The sequence below is a fragment of the Protopterus annectens genome, chromosome 12.part0 (genome assembly GCF_019279795.1).
Source record: "Protopterus annectens isolate FY-2018-M chromosome 12.part0, PAN1.0, whole genome shotgun sequence".
Classification (NCBI taxonomy): Eukaryota; Metazoa; Chordata; order Ceratodontiformes; family Protopteridae; genus Protopterus; species Protopterus annectens.
In genome coordinates, this window is record NC_056746.1 from 92,840,624 (window position 1) to 92,865,858 (window position 25,235).

The window sequence follows — 25,235 nt, forward strand, 5'->3', positions numbered from 1 at the left end:
CTTTTTAATTTAATTAATTTTTTTCAAACTGTGTGTGGACTAATATTGCTACATATTCAAGTGTGCCAGCTTGCACTGCATGAGAATTGTATTTACTACTGCTTTTGCTACTTTTCTGAAAAAAAAAATTCATCTGCTTTTACTGTACTTGTGTTTCTTCCTACTTTATTTTGCTTTTGCGTCATCTTAAAAGTACTCAATTGTATTTATTACTGCTTGGTGTAACTCATTCTAAGCCATTTAGTTTCAACACTTGGGCTTCAGACCAGTTGTTTTACATTGAGAGGGTTTGTGATCTGCACTGTAGTGGCAGAACAGGTAGCTTACATCCTTCTAAGTTGGGAACTGCTGATTGAGGGCTCAGTGTCTGTTATTCTAAAAGTGTATTAATTCTGGTTTAAGCACTTGGACTTTCAGGCCAGTTATTTTACATTAAGAGGGTCCGTGGTCTGCACTCTTGTGGGAGGAGAGGCTGGACTCTGCCCTTCTGAGCTGGGAATTTCTGGTTAAAGGCTTATAGTGCATGCATATCTGAACTGCTTCTTACTGAAATTGGTACACCTTGTTTGCTGTAGCATAGACTAGATCCAGGCCTGCTGAATCTAGCTTTGTTTGTATAACTTGAGCACTTATCCAGGCATTCTTTAAAGTCTTCAATTGTATTTATTACTGCTTGGTAGTAACTTGATTAAAGTGTAGCTATCATTCTAAGTCTTTTGGATTAAGCACTTGGGCTTCAGACCAATTGTTTTACATTAGGAAGGTTTGTGGCATGCACTGTGGTGGCAGGACAGGTAGCTTTCATCCTTCTAAGTTGGGAACTGCTGATTGAGAGCTCAGTGTCTGTTATTCCTAAAGTGTATTAGTTCTGGTTTATGCACTTGGGCTTCAGGCCAGTTATTTTACATTAAGAAGGTTCGTGGTCTGCACTCTTGTGGGAGGAGAGGCTGGACTCTGCCCTTCTGAGCTGGGAATTTCTAGTTAAAGGTTTATAGTGCCTGCATATTTGAACTGTTTCTTACTGAAATTGGTACACCTTGTTTGCTGTAGCATAAACTAGATAGAGGCCTGCTGAATCTAGCTTTGTTTGTATGATTGTTGTTTGTTTGCTTGTTATTTCCCTGGAATGCTAATTCCACCTAAAACGCGGCTTCTCAGCGCTTCTGTGAATCCCTAGTGATATCTGCATTGCTTACTGTACTTATTTCCTTGTTTCACTTGAAAGAAAGTTAATGTTTGTCGTTTTTGCATTTAAGTTACCTGTAACACATTGCACTTAAGTTACCTGGCACTTGCTCACTAAAGCAATTATATAAGTCAGCACTAAAAATTAAAAGCACTACACCCTCACTCCCCATTGGCCCTTGTTTTCAATTATAAAGGAATTCCCAATATTATTCTAGCATGTCCAAAGGTCAGTTGTCAATCTCCTCTCTGGTCCAGCTGGTGAATCTGGGAATCTTGAGGCAATGTTACAACTGCCTCATGTACACAGACAACCCTCTCCTCCTCCCAGCAAATTCCAACACATGTGAGAGATGCAACCATATAGCCAAACTGGAGGCTAAGCTCTCTCAACTCAGTACTGGCATAACCAGTCAGGAGGAGAAGGAAACCACACTCACTACAATTCCAGTCTCACATAGACCTACCACGACAGCAAACCAAACACATAATCACACAAAAACATACTCGGAGGCTCTAAATAAAGATCTGCCTAAGCAGCAGAGACCTCCAAAGCAGACACCCAAGCAACCACTACCCCAAAACAAAACACGTGCAACACATATCTCACAAAGCCAGTGTGCCGAACAGTCACAGCCCTTAAGGGTAAACAACACACCTGATACAGTTGTAATAGGTGACTCTATCGTCAGGCACACTGACGTCCCGCTCACCAGGCTGAGCAAGGAGAAGGTCACAGTGAGCAGCCTGTCGGGCGCTAGGATCCGCCACATAACACAAGCACTCAGGTCACTCCAAGGCAAGTACAAATATGACTCAGTCATTGTCCATGCTGGTGTGAATGACCTGAGACGTACCTCCCTGGACTACATTAAAAGAGACATAGAGGAGCTCTCTGAGCATGTAGCCCAGGCTGGTATGACCCTGACCTTGAGTAGCATCTTACCCTCACCAAGAATGATGCCACAATATGAAGACAAGATGATCAATTTCAACAATTGGCTTAAGTACTGTTGTCATTCAAAGGGGATCCAGTGCCTGTCAGCCTGGGATGATATGCTCGACAAGCCACGATGCTTCGCTAGGGACGGCTTGCACCTGTCACCCCTGGGCTTTCAGATATTGGCAAAGGCTCTTGCTACCCCCATAGTGCCTTTTTTAGGCAAGGCTCAAAAGACAAACCCACCTCCATAGGTATCACAAGGGATAAGAAACTAAGAGTAATGCTACTCAACGCCAGAAGTCTAAACCTCAAGATGCACGCACTTTAAACTCTCCTTAGCATGGAGAACATCGATATCTGTGCAGTAACAGAAACCTGGTTCAGGGCTCCCGAGAGCACCGTAGCACTACCAGGTTATACCTCATACCATGCTTTTCAGCCCCAAAACTTGGACCGAACCACAAAAGGAGGGGGAGTATCGATATTCATCAAAGATACCCACACCTCCAGGTTAGTGGCAAAGCACGAAGCATCAGAGACTATCCATGTGCAACTAACAGTGGGTAAAACTGCCTTCCAGTTTATAGCCTGCTACAGACCACCCTCCCAAACCCAGGAACCCCACTCGGCCTTCCTGAGAACACTGGAAAATATGAAGGTCTCTCCAAACACCATTATATTGGGCGACTTCAACTACCCAAACATAGACTGGGAGCATTACTCTAGCTCCAACACCCTAGCCCAAAGGTTCCTAGAATTCATAAACTCAAATGCTATGGAACAACTTGTTACCACTCCCACAAGAGGAGAAAACATACTGGACCTGATCATCACCAACATGGGGACTCTATGCTCCAGACCAGAAGTGTATCCCTCACTGGTAAGATCAGACCATAAACTGATCTCACTGGATATTCACATCCCGACCCCACCCCCTGCACAGAAAACCACAGTGAAAAACTTCTCTAAAGCAAATTTCACACTCTTCAAAACCGAGGTGGAATCCTTCAAAGCCCCCGGGCCTGTGGAAAATACGGCCCAGACCGCAGAATCCTTTATAAATGCATTCTATGAACACCTTCAGGAATGCATGGATCATGCAATCCCAAATAAAACCAAGACCCAATCCTCCAAAAGCAGACGTCCAGTCTGGTGGACCTCAGCCATAAACAAACTATATAATAGAAGGAGGAAGCTACTACATGATAGAGCAAAATCCCAAAAAGGGAAGGCATCTCTGATCAGTATTAGCAAAAAACTAAGGGCACTCATAAAATCGTCTACGGCCAGCTTCGAGAGGAAAATTGCACAGGACACTAAGGATAATCAACAAGGCTTTCTTTAGTTATGTTAGGAACCTGGGTGGGAATTCCCAGATATGCTCAGAATTAGTCCAAAATGACAAAAAATACACTGAACCCACAGACATTGCCAACATCCTAGCTGACAGGTTCAGCGCAAACTTCTCTCCCCCCCCCTCCCCACCAAAAGGGCAAATATCTATCCCAGCAGAGTGCTGCCCCCTGACATCTCAGATGCTCAGGTAAGAGCCGCCCCTCCAAAGCAAAAAACACAGCATCAATGGGACCAGACGGTGTCCCGGGCTGCGTCCTACATGAACTCCAAGAAGAGCTAAACCCAAACATAAAACTACTGTTCAATCTCAGCCTTACTACAGGATATGTACCCAAAGAGTGGCATACAGCAACAGTGGTCCCTCTCCACAAAGGTGGTGCTTCAATGGACCCTGGAAACTATCGCCCCATAAGCCTGACTAGCTTGGTCTGCAAAGCTATGGAAAGGATCAACATGGACCTCATAAATAAAGATATTGGGGACCTACAGACACTGGATCCTACCCAGTTCAGCTTTGTTAAGGGCAGATCCTGCCTCTTAAACCTGGTCGACTTCTTTGAAACAGTCACCAAGGCCATTGACGAAGGGAAGGTGGTCCACACAGCCTACCTGGACCTCGCAAAAGCCTTCGATACAATACCCCACTCGGGCATTATAGATAAGCTCACCAGCTTAAATATAAACCCCTATGTCACTAGATGGGTTGCAAACTGGCTCAAAGACAGAACCCACATGGTTAGAATTGCTGGAGCCATGTTAGACTCCAAACCGTTTACAAGTGGCATCCCACAAGGTTCAGTCCTGGGACCGCTCTTGTTCGGTATATATTTTCCGGAGGTACAGGCCAACATAGAAGGAATGTGGCTGACCAAGTTCGCAGATGACTGCAAACTGGGCGCCATAATCGACTCTCCAGCCGACACAAGCATCCTCCAAAAGGGCTTCATAGAAACAGACAACTGGTGCCAGAGCCATGGCCTCAAGTTAAACGCCAAAAAGTGTATAGTCATCCCCTTTGGCAAAAACAAAGTGCCCACAAATTACCACATAGGTGGTAATCCATTAAGTACAGAAGAAGTAATTAGGGACCTGGGGACCCAAGTTGATAGCAATCTCTCATTTGACAAACACGTGGCCAAAGTAGTTAGAAAAACATTTTATATAGCCCACCTTAATCATGAAGGGATTCACATCTAGATTAGGGGAGGTCATCGTGCCTCCTTACTCATCCCTCATCAGGCCCATAATCGAGTACAATGCCCCTTTTGGGATCTACCTTACCAAACACCTGCAGCAACTGGAAAGACCCCAAAAGTACCTCACCAAGAGGATCAAAGGGCTCAAACAGATGCCATATGCTGCCCGGTTAAAGAAACTCCAGCTCTACTCAGTGGCATACCGCCTGCTCAGAGGCGAGCTGTGCCTGACGTATAAAGCCATTTCCATCCCGGAATTAAGGGACATGCTGCACCTCAAAAAATCCAAATCCCATCGAGCTACATGCTCGAGAGACTTGAACCTCAGCACTGAAATAAATAGGACATGCTGGAGGGACAGATTCATAACCCAGAGACTCCCTTCACTCTGGAATAAAATCCCAGTCCAGGTTAGGCAGAGTCCCTCATTGACTCTCTTCAAGAGGAATCTTGATGAGTGGATGGGAGATTGTAGGTTTACCCCGGGTATCACTTCTGTGTCACTGTTATACAGAGGCACTGTATATTAACCTCGAAAAGGGCATAGCAAAATTAATTTAAAATGGGTGGCGAAAGCCAAACATACTCTGTCTAGGCTTATAAATGCCCTAGGGCAGATAGCCTAGTATGAACCTATGAACCTATGGAGAAAGAGAGACAACACATACCTTAGGCTTTGGGTAGCTCCCAGTAACACATTAAGAAAGTAATTGATTTTCAATCTTTGAAAAGTTTATTTAAGGATGAATATGCTGGTCTGAATTTATTCAGAGACTAGAAAAAAAGCCTCGTCCTTTCCATTTCTTACCAGGCCTGAAATGATAAAACCGTTTGGTACTTATGGCCAAGATTCTATGGCTAAAAGAAGATCTGGTTTGCTGGTATCTGCGCATGTCTTGAATAAAGGAATGTTATTTAGAATGCTTTAAATAGTAATGGTACTTATAAAGAGTCTTCTCTCAATTAAATAAGCTGCCACAGTGGGGCTGATAAACAGAGTTAGTGGGACACTGGTCACTTGGGCTAAAAAATGTCTTAAGGTGAGATATGACTGAGGTGGGAAAGAAGGACTCTGTATGTCTCAAGTGCAAATAGAAGGAATGTGTGGAGAAAGGGCTGGAATGGATAGAGGTGAATATGCATAATGTGCTTTAACATGACAGTGTAGGTGGGTAGGTGGGCGGGTGTACTGAGGTGGACTTCCTAATTGTAGAAGACATACTCCCTGCCATCCATCCCATCATCTACAGTAAACTTGAAGATGGCTAAATTGATTCTAAGATATGGGTAACGTATAAAATCGCTCCCCGCAGTGATGATTTTTGAAAACCAGAGCTTTGAGTAACACCCTCCCATTGCAGCGGCTTATGACGGGAATAAAAATGAATGATACTCATCAGTTAGAGTTAAATGCAATTTGTTTTCAGTTTGTAATTGCTTTATCACTTAGCATCCGGACAGTTACAGCCCTTAAATAGACTTCCAGCAAAACATGTTGTCAGAAAATCCTAAAGTCCTTACCTCACTCTCATGAACGGGTTGTACATAAATTCCTCTGCAAGGGTTGAAGGTATAGTCGGTTCTCCCTCGTCATACTTTTCCTAAATGAAGAAAAATCCGGATGACAAATGCATCAGCTAGTTTCCACTTTAGTGATAACATGTTAAGGACTCTAGTAAGTTAAAAGCATAGAGTGATTAAAAGATGTGCAGGACCTGTAGGAAGATACCAATCTCTCACTTCATACTGCAATTCCTGGTTGTATTAGACTAACTTACCTTTAGTTACAAACTGTATAAAATTTCTCTAAATATTAAATGATTGTCACATAACTTGTATCAGTTCTTACCGATATTTTTATATTATGTCTAATTTGTTATAATTATTAAAACTGCAAATGTTTTTGTTTTATTTTTGAAGATTTGTAAAATGATTGTTCTTAAAATATTTTGTAAAAATTTGGAGCTTTTCTCCCTGGGCTTCAGCTGAAAATGGGCTTCTAACCAGTCAAATGTTCAGGTAATCAAATGTCAATAAATAAATATATAATAAATAAATAAAGTATCTTATACACATTATGGCCTATCATATTCACTCTGCCGTCAGACAGAGACTTCACTGCACACATTAACATGAAATATTTCAGTCACACCGTGCTAGAGAAAAAAAACATCATCATGTGGATTATGTATAGTAACCATAGACCTTTAAAGGAGTCTCTGTCAGTAGGTTCAATGTGCCTCCCCAAGCTCATTACTTGGTCTGCGATAGCCTGCTGCCTTAGAAAGCCCCCCCCCCCCAGATGCATTAGCTGGCAAAGTTCTAAGCAGCCATTACAATGGAAGGAAGGACAGAGGTAAATAAACATGCTGGCAGGTGGAAGAAGCCATTTTAGTAAAATGTAAACATTCGGAAGAAGGAAACGGTGACATGGAAAAAATGCTTGCTGGCTTTCTCCATACCCTTTTTAAACAACTCATCATGGACAATCCCCACACAGTCAGACAACCTCTGCAAATTCCCTATTCCAGGGGAGATATAGTTATTATAAGTTTAATTTCCCAGCCATGAAAGAATTGATACTACTTGGATTTTCTATGCACTGTTGTGGAAGCATTGACTGAATCCTGATGTCCAAGGAGAAATAAGGCATCACGAGAGGTTCTGATGTGCAGCTCCACAAGTGGGACAGTAGGGGTTGCTGAAGCCAGCAGAATAAGGGTCTGAAGAGAATGTCTAGCTCCTATCTGCTGCTTGGTAAACATGTGCTTGCAACATCTCATTAAGAGGTCCTTTCAAACTGCTAACAGACTCTGGACTGGATTGAATCTAGGAAGAAACCCAAGGTGGAAATATGGTAAGAAACTACTGGGTGGGAAACAGGGATGTCCACAGAAACTTTAAGGAAAATGAAAAGATTTTTAATGACGTCTCTTCTAGTAGTATGACTTACCTTGATAGTATAGTCCTCCAATCGGACAATTACCTAGGCAAGGGAATACAGACATTACATCTTGTCTGTCTAGAGTCTGTCATAGCTTACCTCCAGAATTAAGCAGATAAAAAAGGGTAAAGTCTTGCATTAACAGTAATGTGACCAACAAGAAACCTGACACACCAGTTCCGAGCAAAAAAAGAACTACATGCAGACATCAAAGAGCTACTCCCCCTCCCCATGATCTATGAACTAACTGTATTTAAACTATTAGGATTCTGAAATTCTTTTATTAGATGTAAACAACATGGCCTTTTAAGTACAATAATGCTACAAACAGAAGGGAAATCCTGAACTAAGTCCGATAAATCACTCTTGTCCAAAGTAAGAAGAGACAGAAGAAATTAAATGTTTTACTTTCTGCTTCTTTTTGACAGGAATTTCTTTAGGAACAGACCAGCTCTTGTCAAGCAAACCATCCGTGAGGATTGGCATCCCAGTCTGGCTAGGCAGAGGAACATTCTCTTTTACTTCCTCTGAGACTAACAACAGTGGTTTCCCTTTGTGCACAATGGCACTCCAACAGTTGCAGAGGACATCAAGTTCATGATGGCTGGAGGAACTACAAGTGAGGGAGGTAAGGTAAAAAATTAATGATCTGAGGAACCAAAAATGGCCATAGTGCAGTCATCTATCTGTGGCAAGGCAAATGTGTAGCCTGCTGAATGGGAAAAGCTGCTTGGGAATCTTTTTGTGGCTGGAAGGAAGAAACAAGGAACCAGAAAGTCATTCCATGATGAAGCCTGAAGCCCAGGTCAGACATGACAGCAATAGTCAGTGAAACAGTGAAGTATTAACACAGTAGTTTTTACTACCAAAAACAAAGAGAAAAGCACATTAAAGATTTACCCAGTCCCCCAAACTAATTTAACACAAGTTTTAATTAGGAAAAAAAAATACTTTTAACAACTTTTTTCCCTCAAAAGTAAGAAGTCACACTTCACAGTAAAAAGTGACTTAAAGTCATGTGACAGTCCATAAAACCCTTTTCCATAGCTTAATTTACTTATTTTTGAAGAAAAATTAAAGTTTCTGATAAAAACAAATACTAAAGAGGAAGCTTTTTTTCCCAAAGGGAACCTGTCTGCTCAGTAGTGGAAAAATGTTAGCTGACCATCGATCCTTGAAAGCCCCCAGGAAGTGTGGTCTTCAGTGGCATGGAGCTCTGAAGGGCTTGGTGTCCAAACCGTTGATCTTCTTCAGCTCAAAATGCTAATGGTTTGGGTACATGGAAGGTGCCCTTAAGCTATGGAATTTGACCGGCTGTCATACCCTATGCAGGACATAACCCATTTAGCTAAGGTGACTGCAGCAATGATCAAATGTTGAACATCCACTGAATCTGCAATTCCAGAAGAGGAGCAACCTGAAATGTGAAAAAGATGTCTCTGTCCATGGACCATGTCCAGATGCTTATTATCTTTACTCACAGTGGAGTCCACGGACCATGTCTACATGCTTATTATCTTTATTCACAGTGGAGTCCACGGACCATGTCTACATGCTTATTATCTTTACTCACAGTGGAGTCCACGGACCATGTCTACATGCTTATTATCTTTACTCACAGTGGAGTCCACGGACCATGTCTACATGCTTATTATCTTTACTCACAGTGGAGTCCACGGACCATGTCTACATGCTTATTATCTTTACTCACAGTGGAGTCCACGGACCATGTCTACATGCTTATTATCTTTACTCACAGTGGAGTCCACGGACCATGTCTACATGCTTATTATCTTTATTCACAGTGGAGTCCACAGACCATGTCCAGATGCGTATTATCTTTATTCACAATGGAGTCCACGGACTATGTCTACATGCTTATTATCTTTATTCACAGTGGAGTCCACGGACCATGTCTACATGCTTATCTTTATTCACAGTGGAGTCCACAGACCATGTCCAGATGCGTATTATCTTTATTCACAGTGGAGTCCACGGACCAGGTCTACATGCTTATTATTTTTATTCACAGTGGAGTGTCTATGTACCTCTTTACTTGTTTTGGTGCCATATAATGGATGGATTGTTATGCCCTCTAAGGAAGAGGTGTGGTAGCAGATTTGTCTACAAGACATCCAATCCATGAGAACTGTGTTTAGCTCCAGCTGGTTAATGTGAAAATTTCCAATAAACCATGGAAATCTCAGGTGACCTCTTCACCCTGCCTATGAAGCATCCATCCTCATGCAAAGGGTTTGGCTGCAGGAAGGGGGGAACAACCATGGAGGCTGGGTGGGATAGTTCATTAGCCCAGGGTCTGACATCTGGATCTCTGTATGTATATGGGCTTTCTGCAGCCACTGACATGCTAGAGTGCACTGTGATACCCACTGACATGCAACAGTGCACTGATACACACATTGACACGTAACAGTGCACTGTGATACACACTGACACATAGTGGACTGTGATGCACATTGACATGTTACAGTGCACTGTGATAAACACTGACATGCTATAGTGCACTGCAATACCCACTAACATGTTACAGTACACTGTGATACCCAATGACATGCAGTAGTGCACTGTGAAACCCATTCACACACTACAGTGCACTGCAATACCCACTGACATGTTACATTGCACTGAGGTACCCACTGACATGTAACAGTGCACTGTGATACACATTGACACATAACAGTGTACTGTGATACACACTGACACGTAACAGTGCACTGTGATACACATTGACATGTTACAGTGCACTGTGATACACACTGACACATTAAAGTGCACTGCAATACCCACTAACATGTTACAGTGCACTGCAATACCCACTAGCATGTTACAGTCCACTGTGATACCCATTGACACGCAATAGTGCATTGTGATACCTACTAGCATGTTACATTATACTGAGGTACCCACTGACATGTTACAGTGCATTGCAATACACCATGAGATGCTATAGCGCACTGTGATACCTACAGACACATTATAGTGTACTGTAATGCCCACTGACATGCTACAGACCACTGCAATACCCACTAACATGTTACAGTGCACTGTGATACCCACTAACACGCAATAATGCACCATGATACCCATTCACCCACTACAGTGCACTACAATACCCACTAACATGTGACAGACCACTGCAATACCCACTGGCATGTTACAGTGCACTGCAATACCCTCTAACATGTTACAGTGGACTGTGATACCCACTGACATGCAATAGTGCACCGTGATACCCATTCACACACTACAGTGCACTGCAATACCCACTGACATGTTACACTGCGATACCCACTGACATGTTACAGTGCACTATGAGACCCACTGACATGTTATAGACCACTGCAATACCCACTGACATGTTACAGTGCATTGCAATATCCACTGACATGTTACAGTGCACTGCGATACCCACTGACATGTTACAGTGCACTGCAACACCCACTGACATGTTACAGTGCACTGCAATACCCACTGACACGTTACAGTACACTGCAACACCAGCATCCTCTAACATGTAAATGGCACCATGAAGATTTTAGGTGCCCTGAGGCCCTGATGATGAATGAGCATCAGATTTTAACCCTCTACTAAATACTCAAGCAGGCTTCCAAAGACATGATATCCAAGGAACTTTCCATCAGCAGAAATGACCAATAGTTTAAAGTGGTTTAATGACAGTAAATGCAGTCCTCTAAAAATGGACAACATATGAAGATTTCTAGTTCATGGTCATTTTCCAGGGAATGTAATAATGAAAATACTCATTCCAGAGCACACTTCCAGGACATTCCTTGACAGGAGTCAGACATCAAGGTAGCGGAACATATGATGTCCTTCTTAATGCTCAATACCTTTTTAATTACTTGAGATGCAGAGTAAAGCTAAAAGGAATGTGCTTTATGATAAAATGTTATACCAATTCACAGTAAAATGACTGGTCCTCGAGGGGGGATCCCATTCAGTCATTTTCTGAAAGGTGTCTGTTATGTTCAGTGACATTATCCATGTACCCTACACTTCTGGACAAGGAAAAGGCAGATGGTGAACTCCACCTCCTTTTATGTGGAAGGGACAATCAAATACACAGTCTGGACCAGTCCAAGAACCTCATAGAGAAGCCCTGGTCTCTTACAGGTGGTTGAAAACCTAAGAGATGTAGGGCATGGCCTATACTGACCATAACCAAAAAACACTAGTTCTCTGTGATGGATCCTCCAGATGAGGGCAATCATAAAGATCCCCCAGTTAATAAATAAACAGCACCATACATCAGCAGGATTGCCCAATTTATTGATTTAGTTGACACATTAGATGGCAGAACAATGTTACATTTCAAGGACTGCCATTATCTAAAAGAAGGCTTCTTCCTATTCTGAGTCTTATCTAGATATGAAGACGAAGAAGAGGTGAGGGGAGATGAAGCAAAATCATACCTTCTCACTATGGTCATGAGGGTTTGTTTCATATTAACCCTTTTAAAACATGTGGCAAATTTTCCTTTCATAGGATAACAATGCCAGAGCAATGGATGCCAAGATAAATAATTTTTTCTATATTTCAATTTACTTTAAAAAAAGCTATAATTCAACAAAAGCTTTTCCACTTCCCAGAGCAATAATATGATAAATACTTAATTAGTACAAATGAATGTACTAATGAAATAATTAACCAAAAGAAATGATGTAAAACTAGTACAACACAGACCCAAAAGTGCAAGCAATACTATTGCAGCCTTTTTTTTGGTCCCCTCAGAGCTCATCTTTACAGACCCAACTCCCAGTGACTCATGTCCATGCTGGGTCTACCAGCTTTTCTCCTCTATTGCTGGGGACAGTCATGATCCTAAGGCTTCCAGGGGGCTCGGCTTGTCTTTGCTTCCATCCAAGTTTTTTTTTTATTGTTTACACCCTACCCACTAACATTTTTGTGGGGCTTTGTCCCTACCATGAACCTGTACTCTATACAACCATCTCTGAGATGACACCATAGGGGCAAAACTTTTTTTTTTAATTAACAAGTTTTGATCTTCATGAAATACATACAAGCTCTATCCCCAACTAGAAATGCTACATTAAACTGAGATTCAGGATTCAGTACATGGGACAGAAACCTTTGAAATGAAATGCTAGGGAGAAAACAAACACACACACACGTGCGCGCGCGCATACACAGACACACACACACACACACACACACACACACACACACACACACACACACACACACACACACACACACACACGTGTTTCTTCGAACATTAATGTAAAAAAAAGAAAAAAATGGGCCAGATTACAAAAGAGCTGCTCTCAATGCAAGTCTGCCCTGATTCCAAAAGGCTTGATTTCAATGTAATGACTTACTTTGGTGTAAGGCCTATTTATAAACAGGCTTACTATGGGGACAAGATTCCAAAACACCTGCCCTCAACCTGCTGTCAGTGTAAGTGGTCACTTACACAGACAGCAAATTTTTTGAAATCAGATTTTTTTTTCGGGGGGGGCAGCACCCATCACCCCTCACACGCTTGCAACTAAAAATAAATATGTACATAAACTCCAAGATCACATAAAGGGGCGGGCGGGGAAAAACTACCTTACCCTCTGTCACCCAATCTCAGTAAAATCATTGTCGGCACTGTTAATTAGCAATGTATATGGAAGGTATGAGCTCTTCATTCCCATTTACGTAAATTGCTAAACTCTGATGAAATGCAATACAAATGTGAGTGATTCAATGAAGCATATACTGATGAAAGTGACTGATGAAATGGATGGCTTCCACATAAATAAATTATATATATATATAGCGAGGCCATAAGAAGGCCGAAACATGCCATGTCCTCAGCTAGTGGTGTTTGGCTTTGCTGCCATGAATCTGTCCATAAAGACTTAAAAAAGAAAAAGCAAAAAGTCATGGTCATTCAGAATATAGCTGAAACAATTGATGTGAATATATTCCATGGGCCTCTATTACAGAAGTTTTATGGTATCACAGTGTGAAAACTCTAGCTAAAATAGCTTTTCTTGTAGTTTTTACTGATTGGTTTGCGTGTGTGACTTTTTCACTTTTTGGTTTAGTATCCATATGGGTCCACTTTCTTTCCACAAAAACACATTTCAACGAATTCAACTTGAGTGACACTGCTTCTCCAAAACGCAGTTCCATCGAAAGCACGGACTTCCAAAATCCTTTACCTGTGAAAGGAACCACTTGGCCACCATGGTGAACTTTGCCCTTTCTTCGGTGTAGTGACATCTCAGAGTTAGTATATTTAAGTAACGGGGGTGTGGACAGACATATAGATTGAAAGGTATAGATATATACACACATATGTGTATCTGTATGCATGTGTATGTCACACGCATACAGCTGTATATCTATATTTATCTGCAGAGAGATACACATCACACACATTCTCTCTTTCTCTGTATATATATATATATATATATATATATATATATATATATATATATATACACATCTATATGGATCTACTTCAGTAGATTGAACATATTACACGTTCGAACCACATATGGCTGAGACCATATGATCGAACTTGTAATCGTTAGAACACTGTTGTTGTTTGTCTTTCAGCTTTTCCCGGTTAGGGGTCACTACAGCGGAACTCCGGTCTGCTAATGATTGGCAGTAAAGTAAAAAAAAGAAAAAACCTCAAAAAACAAAATTAAACGTCTGTAGCAGGGGGGCTACACCCCCTATACCCCCACACACCCCTTACTTAAATATACCAACTCCGAGATCGCACTACACTGCAGAAAAGGGAAATCTTCCCATTCCGCACTGTACAAAGATCTCCATTCAGTCCGATCGAACATTTACAAGTTCGAACATATGGTCTCGGCCATACGAGGTTCAAACTTGTTATATGTTCAATCTATGGAAGGGGACCTATATATATATATATATATATATATATATATATATATATATATATATATATATACATACACAATTAGAATCTATCATTGGTCAACATCTATTTATCTGACAAAATATGATTGACTATAAACAGGTGTGCAATATCACACATTTCTCGGGGTAAAGAAATAAGCCATTACCCCAAGACTGTGTGATCTCGGAATTAGTTTATATATAATTAAGAGGGGGGGTGTGGGGTGTGCAGCAAGAAATTGTAATTATTTTATTTTCTCAAGTTTAAATTTTGCATGCAAAGTCAATTTTTTGTGGTGGACTTTTTATAGAATATATATGTGTGTGTGTATGTATATATATATATATATATATATATACACACACATATATAGGGTCTATGTCAGAGCAACAAAAACTCAAAATGTCTATTGCTTACATGAGCGAATAATCAGGAACTGAAAAGCTGCACCCCCTACACCCCCAGCTAAATATATATTCCTACTCCGAGATCGCACTACACTGCAGAAAAGGGAAATCTTCCCATTCCGCACTGTACAAAGATCTCCATTCAGTCCGATCGAACATTTACAAGTTCGAACATATGGTCTCGGCCATACGAGGTTCAAACTTGTTATATGTTCAATCTATGGAAGGGGACCTATATATATATATATATATATATATATATATATATATATATATATATATATATACACATACACAATTAGAATCTATCATTGGTCAACATCTATTTATCTGACAAAATATGATTGACTATAAACAGGTGTGCAATATCACACATTTCTCGGGGTAAAGAAATAAGCCATTACCCCAAGACTGTGTGATCTCGGAATTAGTTTATATATAATTAAGAGGGGGGGTGTGGGGTGTGCAGCAAGAAATTGTAATTATTTTATTTTCTCAAGTTTAAATTTTGCATGCAAAGTCAATTTTTTGTGGTGGACTTTTTATAGAATATATATGTGTGTGTGCGTGTGTGTGTATGTATATATATATATATATATATATATATATATATATATATATATATATATATATATACACACACACATATATAGGGTCTATGTCAGAGCAACAAAAACTCAAAATGTCTATTGCTTACATGAGCGAATAATCAGGAACTGAAAATTGCTATTGTGGGGGGCTGCACCCCCCCCTACACCCCCAGCTAAATATATATTCCTACTCCGAGATCGCACTACAGTGAGGAAAGGGCAAATATTCCGATCTTCACTGTGCTGCGATCACAAAAATCCAAAATCGACTTCCTGATTATTCGCTTATGTGAGCAATCGACATTTTGATTTTTCGGCGATCTAAAGTAGACCCTATATATATATATATATATATATATATATATATATATATTTACACACACACACACACATATATATATATATATATATCTATATATATATATATATATATATATATTTATATATATGGGTTACATTCATTTGATCGGCCGGTGGACGGACAATCGGAAAATGTTCGAAAGCAGTGCAGCAAATTCTCATAATTGCAAATACAACTGTTGCGAAATGCAAAATATCCCCCCTTTTTGACCCATGGTAGAGCTTGTTTAGGTGGTAGAGTAATCAGAAATGTCGCATTTGGTGTTTTGCACAACATTCTGACTGTTTGTCACTGAGAAATTCGACATTTAAACTCGGTGTTATACCCAATCGAGGAAAGTTTGGTCACTCAGATGAATGTATTCCATATATATGATATGTGTGTGTGTGTGTGTGTGTGTGTGTGTGTGTGTGTGTGTGTGTATATATATATATATATATATATATATATATATATATGTGTGTGTGTGTGTGTGTGTGTGTATATATATATATATATATATATATATATATATATATACACACATATATATACATATATATAGCTATATACATATATATAGACACACACATAAAACACACACAGATATGTGATATATTCATCTGTTTATTCAAGATGTAAAAAAAGTATATACATATGTATACATATATATATATATATATATATATATATATATATATATATATGTATACACACACACACACACACACACACACAAAACACAAGCAAATATACATGTACACCCATTTTATATATAATATACACCGAGAGAAACAGAGAGAGATACATGATATGCATACACAAATACACACACATGCACACAGAAATCTTTTTGTGCATGTATATGTATACATGCACATACACTAATGGAACAAAAATGTTGACCTGAACTAAACCCATACACTGCCTGCTTGAATGCAAACTGGGTATCCAAGAGATCATAAGTGTAAATTTCTGGTTTCCTCTCTGAATGTAACACTGTAGCTAGTGGGGTGTTGCAAGGATCAGTTCTAGGCCCTCTTTGAATATAACATTGTAACTAGTGGGGTCCCACAGGGATCAGTTCTAGGCCCTCTCTGAATGTAACATTGTAAGTAGTGGGGTGCCATTGGGATCATTTCTGGGCTCTCTTCTATTTGGCATTTATTTTGCAGACATCCAAACCAGTATTAGAACTGTGGTTGACTAAAACTGGGATTGTTATTTGCTCATCCATTGACAGAAAATAGCTCCAGCAATCGTTAGAATATGAACATACATGATGTATAAAAATAATCTCAAACTAATGAAAAAAAAGAGTCGCATTTGGCTGAAGAGTTGCTCTGACCCTATGTAAGTATCGGCCAAAACCCCAGATAATATCACAAATCTCTTTGTGATCTGTGCTGTATGTAAGTGCACAATTTAGAGTGTTGTTCCTCTCTTTTTTACTGTTGACATTATTGCTGAAGGGTTTCTTTCTTTTACAGAATAGTTTACCTTTCCCTTCCCTTATTTCATTACGATCAGATTTAATTCTTAGATCTTGCACTTTATAGCCTCTGTCTTGTAGAGTCTTCTCGAGCTGGAGACACTCTTGTTTGAAATGGGCATCATCAGTACAAAGTCTAGAAATCCGAAGTACCTAATTCTCCATGATTTTCTTAAATATGTGATTCAGATGCATGCTGTTATGATGCAGATAATGGTTCTTCCATGTTCCTTTTCTATACAAGTTGGCATTAAGTCCCAGATCTTGATGTAAAGATAATTCAATGTCTAGGAAATCAATCACTTCTCTGGAGGATTTAACCTTAAATTTCAAAAAAGTGGTACTTGAGTTTAAGAACTCCGTAAAAAGTGCCAACTGTTCATCATCACCCTGCCACAAGATAAAAATATCATCCACAAAACAGGCATAGCGCAATAGCTGTGGATGCCAAGGGTTATCATCTGCAAGGACATTGTTTTCTTCCCAAAAGGCAAATACCAGATTGGAATAACTATTAGCACAGTGGAACTCTTCCTACAGCTATGTGAAAATGAAGTTGAAAAGATAAGAGAAAAACCTAGTAAAAGGGAGACACTTCCACAACATTACTTCGTATGAAAAACAAGCATTTTTTTCAATTTAAGATACATTTTTATCTTGTAGCAGGGTGGCACTGTTCACGGAGTTCTTATGATGATACCCGTTTCAATCAAGTGTGTCTTTGTGTCTTCAGCTTGAGGAGGTTTTGGCCGATACTTACGGAAAATGATAAAATAAAGCACATAGTAGGTGAGCATCCGAGGTTCACTTTTAAAAACAAAAAAAATATTAAAAAACTGCTCTGTAATAAGGATGGATTTAGCTCCAACAAGATCTCGGACAGGAAAGGGACATTTAAATGTACAAGATGCAAAGCTTGCCCGCTCATTGATAGTAGCAACACTTTTACACATCCTAAATCGAAGAAAAACTATGTATTCAAAGTGTATGCAGACTGTAATAGTCAGTATTTAGTCTATCTTGCGACGTGCTGCCATTGTGAAGCTTTTTACATTGGCAAGGATTGATCAGCACTTGAAAGATAGAATACTTCGTCATCTTAGGGATATTCGCACTTGCCATGCATATTTCTGCACAACCTACAATTAGATTTATTTTTAAAGTGGTTCAATGTGTACCCTATGCTGTTAGGGAAGGATACATTACCAACCATACTGAGCTTTGTGAAACTAGCTGGATTATGAACTTAAGGGCTGATCGGCCACCTGGGCTGAACAGCATAGTACCACTTAAGCCGATCCTTAAGAATAGGAGAATATGCATTGGCGCAAGCTAGGAGGCTGGTCCTCAGCAAACCAGCCATTGGTTAATTTCCTAACTGGATAATGGGTAGGTGTGTCTCCTATCCTAGCCCTCATTGGTTAGTTCTCACTTTTACTCCAGGAGGAGAGCAGGAAGAAATCATGATCTGAAGAAGGCTCACTGCCAAAAGCGCTTATCTGTTGTTACAGCTCTCCATGCTAAAGTCTGACTGTGGTTGTGTTTTTTATCACTGTTTTTATTAAAGGTTTGTTTTAAAAGTTTTTAAAAAAGTTCTTCAGAAGAGTGCAACTAAAGCCGTGGAGGTGCACGAAGACTGCTTTTCATACTTCTCTTGTTTCATTCGGTTACCTTTGGCAGTTCAGCGGTGTTTCTAATTAAATGCAAAATAGGGACCAACAAAATTATGAAATAATCTTATTAAAGATATAGGAGACAATAAGAAAGCATTTTTCAAATGCATTCATAAACTGGGGAAAGGCCATGTACCCAATGGTTATTTGATTTGAGAGAGAAAAGTCCTAAAGGAACAAGATGAAGCTGAGATTTTCGCCTGAGCTTATCCAAATATACGGTGACCAAAGTAGTCATCTGGGTAATAAGTCATGGGAATGAAAGAACTAAATAAAAGTAGAATTATGAGTCAGTTAACTAAACAGAACTACAAAAAAACAGTAAGGATAGATGGGATTCCTAACAGCTATTTCAAAATTACTGAAGGAATACCTGAGCCAGCCCCTTAAGGTACTATTCAGGGCATGTTACCACTCCGCTCACATTCTGAAGATTGGCAAACAGTAGTAAAGACAATTTTTAAGGGTAAGGACTCAAGGAGCTTTGTTAAATGGATATATAAGCTAGTTACCTAAAACAACAGCAGTCCACATATTCGGACATTCATAATTTTGAATGTATTTAACACCAGCAGAAGTGATCAAAAGTCATTTAATTGCTTCTGCCAATCTTCAGTTCGTGCAGTGTTATGCACAGTGGGGAATGGGGAATTTTCCTTTACCTCACTGCATAGCAATCTTGGAGATGGTATATTTAATTAGTGGAGGCTGTGGGAGAGGTATAGCCCCACCCCACCTAGGAGAGGTGCAGTGGGGCTGCAAAAAAATATATCTGTTTTAATTTATTTATTTATCTATTTATTGTTGGGGCTTTTGATTATTTGGGTTATACAGATGTTTGAAACAAGTACTCTGTCCACTTTTTGTGCAATAAAACAATTGAATTTTTAAAATTAGCATACACTAACAAGGCTTTACAGATCTACCTTGCAGGTGAGCACAAAACAGGTAACTAATTTATCAACCTGAGAAGACTCTCCAAACCTCAGTACTGATGACAGTTTTGTAACCAGGTAAGGGACAACACGGACAAATCTAAGGCATGGTTAAAGGATTTGTGTATAGTCACAAAACAAACACCTGCAGGGTTGTGAGAACCATACAGAAATCTGCACAGTGCAACATTATGTGCCAGCTTAACTACCCAAACTACTGAAATGACTAATTGGTTAACGAAAAGAAAACGGTTACTTTCTGAAATGGTTTTATTTCTGATTTCAAAATTATAACATAAACATACATATTACAAATCCTAAATAAGCAGACATTACTTTGTAGATTTATAATATTATCATAATACCATCATGAAACTGTTTTAAGAAACATTCACATCAAAAATGGCACTTTGGGTTTTATTTAATAAAAAAAGAAAGGAGGTCACCTTAGCCCATGCTAATTTCTTCCTGATATCTTCATTTTCTGGTTCTACATGCCGTGCAAATTTCAAGTTGTTGATCGTGTATTCGTGCCCACAGTACACTTTCTGAAAAGACAAAATGATTTCTTTATAATGTGCATTAGCTTCAGAACATTTAAACCTGCTGCAACTTTATTACATTTTAATCGATGTTATGATGTACAATACTATATAGCAACAGTGACTTGAGAAACTGAACAAAAAGCCTGGGTCCATTAACTTAATTCAACTGCCCAGAAGTTAGGCTGATGTTGCTGAGGCTGGGCTGGCATCTCTGATGCTAGCAGTTTTGATTTGGCTAGCTTCTCCTATGAGGGAGGGCTAGCTGGACAGAAAGGCTTGAGCAGCCAAAGGCTACTTCACCTATCCCAGGGGAGCAGTGAGGAATGGCCGTTGACCGTCTGCCCAACATGGCGACAATGGAACATAATGGTGGGCCACCAGGAGGAGGCATGCACTGTTCATGAGAGATTGACAGATCTACTATTGTTAGCAGTTGCCCGTGTCCAAAGCAGTCCTGTTGTGAATGTAGCCATCCTTGGCAGTACAGGTGCAGACCATACTTCCTCACAGTTGATTGAGAATATCAGTCTCCACACCATAGTCATCACTCCTGTGATGGTCCGAACTCCACATTTATCACCTCCATGTCTCCTCTCTCAATTTATTATCTGCATTTGTTAATTGGGCAAGTGGACTGGTGCAAGACCCTCTTCAGCCACAGAACGGACCATGAGGCAATCATAAGGTACACAGATCTGGAAAAGCATTAGGCATATATATAGTCAGATAGTTATTTTCAGCACAATCAACAGAATGTGAGACATTAAATGCATGGCTATAAAGAAAACAATATAGTAAATTATATATACAAAAAGGGTCTATATTATCTCAGTGAATGCTTAAAATAGAAAACGCTGTTTAATCAACCCAGTAAAGTCAAAATCTCTAAATCTTGAACACACAGAACAGCGATTTTTTTCCCCTGGAAAAAAATTGCTGATCCATTAAAAAAAAAAAAAAAATCCATACACAAAATAAAGTGGGAGGCTTTGCTCCACAATGTGGGGGGATGTGCTCCCCCTACTTAAATATACCAACTCTGGGATCGCACTAAAGTGTAGGAAACGGCAAATTTCCGAACACAGCCCAGTGATTTTTTTTCCCTGGTGAAAAAAATTGCTGGTCCGTGTGTTTGAGATTTGGGGATTTTGACTTTATTGGGTCGATTAAACAGTGTTCGCCACTTTAAGTGTTCGCTGATATAATATAGACCCTACAAAAACAGAAATGTAATCCATTTAGAAGTGGCTGTATTACTGGTCATCATCTAAAATAGAGAGCAGAATCAAATTCATTTCAATGATAGAGAGACCATAATGCAAAAAGAGATTAAAGACTGAACTTACAGTCAATCTGATAAATCACTCCATAAGAATATGAAACTATCCTGCATCCCTGTAACAGGTGCACTTGCACTGTTGAATTAAATGACACTATATTTTCCTTAAAACATTAGGTTGGTCTCCACTTTTAGAGGAGTTTCTGGTCCATTGGAACTTCATGTTGGAAGACAGCCTGACAGTAGAAGAATTGGAGAACTATTTTAGTAAAATGATAAATAGATATTTCCCGCCGCTCATATGTTACACCATTACCAAACTGTTGTATCTCTGGCATTTTAAGTCAGTACAAATGGTTAAAATGGGTTAAATGGCTGAAAGACTGTCAGACAGTGATGTTTATGAAGCTGGAAGACTGATGGTGTAATGATGAATGTTGTGGTGACTGGAGCGGATTTCATTGGGCATGTTAGTGAAGGGAACAGAGGGGATGAGGAAGTGATGGGTAGGTATCGTGTTAAGCAGAGGAATGCAGGTCAGATGATAGTGGATTTTGCAAAAAGGATGGACATGGCTGTGCTGAATACGTATTTTAACAAGAAGGAGGATCATAGGATGACATACAAGAGTGGAGGGAGATGCACAGAGGTGGATTATATCCTATGCAGGAGGGCCAGTTTGAAGGAGATTGGAGACTGTAAAGTGGTGACGTGGAAAGTGTAGTTAGGCAGCATAAAATGGTGGTCTGTAGGATGACACTGGTGATCAAGAAGAGGAGGAGGAGTGTGAAAGCAGTGCCAAGGATTAAATGGAAAAGTTGAAAAAGGGTGATTGTGTGGAGTTCAGGGAAGAGTTAAGACAGGCACCAGGGGGCAGTGAAGAGTTGGGTAACTACAGCAGAGCTGGTAAGGGAGACAGCTAGAAATGTGCTTGGTGTGACATCTGGACAGAGGAAGGAGGTCAAGTAGACCTGGTGGTGGAATGAGGAAGTACAGGAGAGTATACAGAGGAAGAGGCTGGCGAAGAGGAAGTGGGATTGTCAAAGAGATGAAGAAAGTAGACAGGAGTATAAGGAGATGAGGAGCATGGCAAAGAGAGAGGTGGCAAAGTCTAAGGATAAGGCATATGGAGAGTTGTATGAAAGGTTGGACACTAAAGAGGGAGAAAAGGACCTGTACCAATTGGCTAGACAGAGGGACAGAGCTGGGAAAGATGTGCAGCAGGTAAGGGTGATAAAGGACAGTGAGGGAAACGTACTCACAAGTGAGGAGAGTGTGTTGAGTAGATAGAAATAGTACTTTGAGGGGCTGATGAATGAAGAGAATGAGAGAGAGAGAGAAGGTTGGATGATATGGGGATAGTGAATCAGGAAGTGAAGCAGATTAACAATGAGGAAGTATTTATTTATTTATTTACATTTGTTTACCGAGAACTTCTGACTGGACGCAGGTCCTTTTTCAGCGGATGCCCAGGGAGAAAAGCTCCACATCATGTACATGATAAATAGAGATACAAAGTTGCAGCAATAGTAAACATTACAGGTTGTTGGCTTTAATACAATAACAAGATATTGATTATCAACAGTATATACAATAAATGTTGCAAGTTAAGATAGTTTCTTGCTGTTTATAATATTAGTAACAAAGTTGTTAGACAAGATTTTAAAGTATGTAAAGACAACTAGCTAGAAGTAAGGACATCTATGAAGAGAATGAAGAATGGAAAGGTTGTTGGCCCAGATGACACATGAGTGGAAGCATGGAGATGCTTAGGAGAAATGGCAGTGGAGTTTTTAACCAGATTGTTTAATGAAATCTTGGAAAGTGAGAGGATGCCTGAGGAATGGAAAAAAAGTGTTTTGGTACCAATTTTTAAGAATAAGGGTGATGTGCAGAGCTGTAGTAACTACAGAGGGATAAAAATGATCAGTCACAGCTTGAAGTTATGGGAAAGAGTAGGGGAAGCTAGGTTAAGAAGGGACGTGATGATTAGTGATCAGCAGTATGGTTTCATGCCGTGAAAGAGCACTGCAGATGCAATGTTTGCCCTGAGAGTGTTGATGGAGAAATATAGAGAAGGTCAGAAAGAGTTGCATTGTGTCTTTGTGGACTTAGAGAAAGCATATGACAGGGTATCTAGACAGGAGTTGTGGTATTGTATGAGGAAGTCAGGAATGGCAGAAAAGTATGTAAGAGTAGTACAGGATATGTACGAGGGTAAGTGTGACAGTGGTGAGGTCTGCGGTGGGAGTGATAGATGCATTTAAGGTGGAGGTGGGATTACATCAAGGATCAGGTCTGAGCCCTTTCTTATTTGCAATGGTGATGGACAGGGTGACAGACAAGATCAGACAGGAGGCCCCATGGACTATGATGCTTGTAGATGACACTGAGATCTTTAGTGAGAGTAGTGACCACGTTGAGGAGACCCAGGAGTGGAGGAGATATGCTCTTGAGAGGAGAGGAATGAAGGTCAGCAGGACTAAGAATATATGTGTGTAAATGAGAGGGAGGGTAGAGGAATGGTGAGGATGCAGGGAGTAGAGGTGGTGAAGGTGGATGAGTTTAAGTACTTGGGATCAACAGTTCAGAGTAATGGTGAGTGTGGAAGAGTGGTGAAGAACAGAGTACAGGCAGAGTGGAATGGGTGGAGAAGAGTGTCAGGAGTGATTTGTGACAGACGAGTACCAGTAAGAGTGAAAGGGAAGGTCTACAAGAGGGTAGTGAGACCAGCTATGTTATATGGGTTGGAGACAGTGGCATTGACAAAAAGGCAGGAGTCAGAGCTTGACGTGGCAGAGTTAAAGATGTTAAGATTTGCACTGGGTGTGACGAGGATGGACAGGATTAGGAATCAGTATATTAGAGGGTCAGCTCAGGTTGGATGGTTTGGAGACAAAGCCAGAGAAGCGAGATTGCGTTGGTTTGGACATATGCTGAGAAGGGATGCTGGGTATATTGGGAAAAGGATGCTAAGGATGGAGCTGCCAGGTAAGAGGAAAAGAGGAAGGCCTAAGATAAGGTTTATGGATGTGGTGAGAGAGGACATGCAGGCGGTTGGTGTGACAGAGCAAGATGCAGAGGACAGGAAGAAATGGAAACAGATGAGCCGCTGTGGAGACCCCTAATCGGAACAGCCGAAAGAGAAGAAGAAGACAAATGGTTAAAATGGGGGGGGCGGAGTAAAAACATGTTGCTGGTGTGCCATGGACAATGCTGACTATTATCATTTAGTGTGGTCTTGTCTGGAAATGGCCTTTACATAGGCAGCCATCATGCAAGGTATTGTCTCGGACCTCTGAACTCAGCAGAAGTGAAATATTGGCTCTCTGTCATAAGGTCACCCTCACAATCAGGAGACAGTATACAGTATTGCTGAATATGCTGTGTTGTGGAATCCTTTCTTTTGAGCCTAT

General features: G+C 40.3%; 1 protein-coding gene across 1 annotated transcript in view; it reads right to left on the reverse strand.

The window, feature by feature from the left end:
- The window catches only part of HAGH (hydroxyacylglutathione hydrolase), a 135,046-nt gene that overhangs the window by 39,716 nt on the left and 70,095 nt on the right, over nt 1–25,235 (reverse strand). Inside the window, exons 7-8 of the mRNA XM_044089104.1 lie at nt 20,442–20,543; nt 6,202–6,281 (exon numbers count right to left, since the gene is read on the reverse strand). Coding sequence (XP_043945039.1) covers nt 6,202–6,281; nt 20,442–20,543 — 182 coding nt within the window. The remainder of the gene's footprint in view (nt 1–6,201; nt 6,282–20,441; nt 20,544–25,235) is intronic.